The sequence below is a fragment of the Neophocaena asiaeorientalis genome, unplaced genomic scaffold (genome assembly GCF_003031525.2).
Source record: "Neophocaena asiaeorientalis asiaeorientalis breed wild unplaced genomic scaffold, Neophocaena_asiaeorientalis_V1.1 scaffold30, whole genome shotgun sequence".
Taxonomy (NCBI): Eukaryota; Metazoa; Chordata; class Mammalia; order Artiodactyla; family Phocoenidae; genus Neophocaena; species Neophocaena asiaeorientalis.
The window spans coordinates 11,957,635-11,960,879 of NW_020174923.1; the positions used below are offsets into that span (position 1 = coordinate 11,957,635).

The 3,245-nt window shown below is 54.1% G+C and overlaps 1 protein-coding gene across 1 annotated transcript; it reads right to left on the reverse strand.

Annotated features, from left to right (window-relative positions):
* Nucleotides 1-6: 6 nt before the first annotated feature.
* ALYREF (Aly/REF export factor) lies at nucleotides 7-3,190 on the reverse strand. Its single transcript, XM_024760629.1, has 6 exons — nucleotides 3,164-3,190; nucleotides 2,795-2,926; nucleotides 1,169-1,316; nucleotides 533-596; nucleotides 261-438; nucleotides 7-167 (listed from the first exon to the last, which is right to left on the reverse strand). The coding sequence occupies exons 1-6, from the start codon at nucleotides 3,188-3,190 to the stop codon at nucleotides 153-155; spliced, it is 564 nt and encodes a 187-aa protein (XP_024616397.1). The 3' UTR covers nucleotides 7-152.
* Nucleotides 3,191-3,245: the final 55 nt, after the last annotated feature.

Genomic DNA, 3,245 nt, shown 5'->3' on the forward strand with positions numbered 1-3,245 from the left:
AAGAAACCTTTACATGAATTTTAAATCCTATTTTAAAACATAAAAGAAACAAATCCATCATTGGCCACACAGCCCCAGTCTGTCACCCCTCCCACCAGGGAGCACGGACGAGACTTCCGGGTCCTGGTCCATGCACGGATTTGCCAGTCTGTTTAACTGGTGTCCATCTGAAACAGAGAAAGAGAGGTTCTCGCTCAAAATGAGGTCCTCCTCCAGTTGGTCTTTGACCGGCCCCCACCCAGTCTTCCTCTGGGACTTACTCTTGCATTATAAGCATCCAGCTGGGCATCCAATTCCTCTGCAGAAAGCTGCTGCTTTGAACTCCTGCCGGTTCCTCTGCCTCTGCCCCGGCTGCCTCCACGGGTGCCTCTCCGGGTGCCACCGCCACCACCAAAACCTCCCGAACCACGGTTTCTAGTCATCCCGCCTCTGTTTATGCTAGCAAAAAAAGGGAACTTGCTCACATGCCTGGAAAGGTCTGCGGGGTAAGTGGACACCCACAGGCAGCCCCACCCAGAGGCCCCAAACTCACCTCTGTGCAGGTCTCCGCTGTGTGTCAATCTGTGAGGTGACGAGCTGAATGTTCATGGGGCGGCCTGCGGCAGAGAACACAAGAGGACCAGCTTCTGTTAGAGGGCTCTGAGGCCTGCTGGCGGCACACACCCTGGCCTCCACGGAAGCACTAGAAAGGGGCGCTGTGCATCTCAGTGCTCCGAACAAGAGCAACAGCCTGGAGATGCTGGTGGGAGAACAAAATGTTGCCAACGACAGCCCCACCAGTGCCTCCTTGCTCCTTCTCACTCAGTGTAGGTGGGTGTCTGTCAGGTGTTCGGGGTGCTCACAAGCGGAAAAGTACCTTTGTCTTTATGACTACAGCCCGGTACTCAGAGGTGTACTATGGTGGTGCTGAGAAGGCTTCACAGAAGTGAATCTTCCGGAAGGAGCTGAAGGAGGGGAGGAATGTAGCTTGCTGGATGGGGGTTCACAAGAGGTTGGTCCAGATGTACGGGGCAGCATGAGAAGTGGCAGAATGGAAGAGAGAGACAAAGGGGCGAATGCAAAGTGTCCTCAGGTAGAGGGGGTCCTACTCCTGCAGGGCTGGGGCCAGCCCCAGGCTCCACAAACTGGCTACAGTGTTGTAGCCTTTCTGGGCCAATCCCAAACGCACCATCCAAAGGGACACCGTTGTACTGTTTCATAGCTTTTAGTGCATCTGCCTTCCGCTCAAAGTGCACATCAGCTGTTCCTAAACTGCGGCCGGATCGGTCGTAGTGCACAGCCGCCTTCTTCAGAGTTCCAAATTCAGCAAAGAGTTCCTGAGAGTCAGAAAGAGCAGTTATCAGCAAAGCAGTTTTTCTTCTGGCGCCCCAGGGACACTCCCTGGAAGTATGAACTGCTTTGGGGTATCTCCCTGGGAGGCAGACATACATGTTGGGGGCAGGGCAGTGGTAGTAGGGTCTGGGGTATGGGATGGGACAGGTGGGACAACAATTTCTAAGAGCAGCTGGGCCCGAGGGCTCCTGCCCACTTGGGGACCTGACATCTGCACCACGATGCAGGTAAAGGATCACAAAGCCCACCAGTGAAGGGCACAAAATTAAGTCGCTACCTTCTTCAACAAAGGAAAATTTACAACACACCCAAGGACTGTGCCAAGAAGCAGCAAAGGTCAAGATCACAGAGCAAGGGGCTCTATCCACTTGTGGACCAGCTCCAAGGGCCCGCTGACTGGGAGCCCTGACCCAGCCCCTCCCCCAGGGCAGATTCTGGCTCACCTTTCCCTCTCCTCCTACTCAAGCCTGCCGCAAAGCCTGAAGTCAAGCGCTGCCATGGAAACTGCCCTGACCTCAGGCAGGCTGGGAGTTGGAGAGGGAACCCAGAGTGTGGGGCTACTCCGGCCGCAGGCACACAGCGGGAAGTGGAGTTCACCAAAAGCGGTTTCCAGTGGATGCCAGAAACCACCTTAAAAAAAGTGTTGAGACACTGTGAGTGCTCACCGGCCTTGCTCTGTCCTCCCACGGTAAAGTGGCTGGGCTCTGGGAAATTGAACCCAGGAAGGCCCAGTACCCTGACCCAGCCATCTCCTGGACTGACCCCCAAGATATCATTATAGAAAGCAAATTTAAATGCCTTTGGGGTTCAATCAAAGAAAAAAAAGAAAGAAAAAAAAAGAAAAGAAAGAAGAAAAGAAAGAAGAAAAGGAGGCTTCAACCAAAGATGAGTTTGAGAATCATGCCACTAACAAAACCCAGGGAGTGAAAATAAGTGAGAATAAAACAGGGAACAAAATTCCATATAAGACATAGGCCTTAAGGCAAATGGAGCCAAAGTGATGCTGGCACCATCCTGCTTCTGTGCTTTGTCAGTTCTACAAATGAAAGGCTTTCTCCTCCCAACAAACCGTTAAAACAGGCACAAAGTAAAGAAGGCAAATAGCCTAGTTTTTTCAATAACACAGAAACGACACACATTCAACCAAGCTTCTGTTAGAAAAGCTCAGGCAAAGGGCCTTCATCCACAGAACGAACACGTCTTAGTAACGGAGAGCAGCGGGTCCTCAGACTAAGCTGGGGGCCTGTCTTCCAGCACAAACTGACCCACTGGTCAGACTTTCAACTCTAGCTTGACCTCTCCTTTGCATTCCTGGAGCCCCTTACAGGGCACAGTGGCTAGCCCTTGGGTGCCTGGGAGGGCTCACTGTCCTAAGGTGGGTGGGGATTCAGGGCTACGTCCCAAACACCACAATCAATTCCGTGCGGGGTGACCTGCCCACCGAGAAGCTCCAGTCCCTTACCTGAATATCAGCGTCAGACACTCCAAAATCCAGATTTGACACCAGCAGTTTCCCACCGGTCTCCACGCCGGCACCACCCCCAAAACCGCTATCGAAAAGGTCATGTTGCCATTTGTCAGGAAGTTGTTTCGGCTAAAGAAAAAGTAAAGATAAGAACAGAAAGAGACCCGTGAGTCTCACTCCAGGGCTAGCCCTCGACCTCCCGGCCATAGCAAGACCCTCCCCCATCACGGCAGGGAGGAAGGCGCGTAGAGGGACCCGCAGCCCCCGCTTCCCGCCCACTCCAGGCCGCAGCCGACCGTCTGGGCCACACGTCCCGCAACTTTTCACTTCCCTCCACCTAACTTCCCATCTCCCGGGCGGTCGCGCCAACGCCCCTTCGGCCCCCGGCGCCATGAGGCCGGGCGCCCAGCCAAGACAAAGGCCGCCGGGGTCTCCGCCTTGGAGCCCG

Bases quoted from the DNA above. Each gene is read 5' to 3' on its own strand.
- ALYREF (XM_024760629.1), bottom strand. From the start codon at position 3,190: ATGGCGCCGGGGGCCGAAGGGGCGTTG. The intron at 1,317-2,794 runs GTAAGGGACTGG...TCTGACTCTCAG, and splicing joins TGTCTGACGCTGATATTCAG to GAACTCTTTGCTGAATTTGG. The intron at 439-532 runs GTGAGTTTGGGG...TTTTTTTGCTAG, and splicing joins CAGCGGAGACCTGCACAGAG to CATAAACAGAGGCGGGATGA.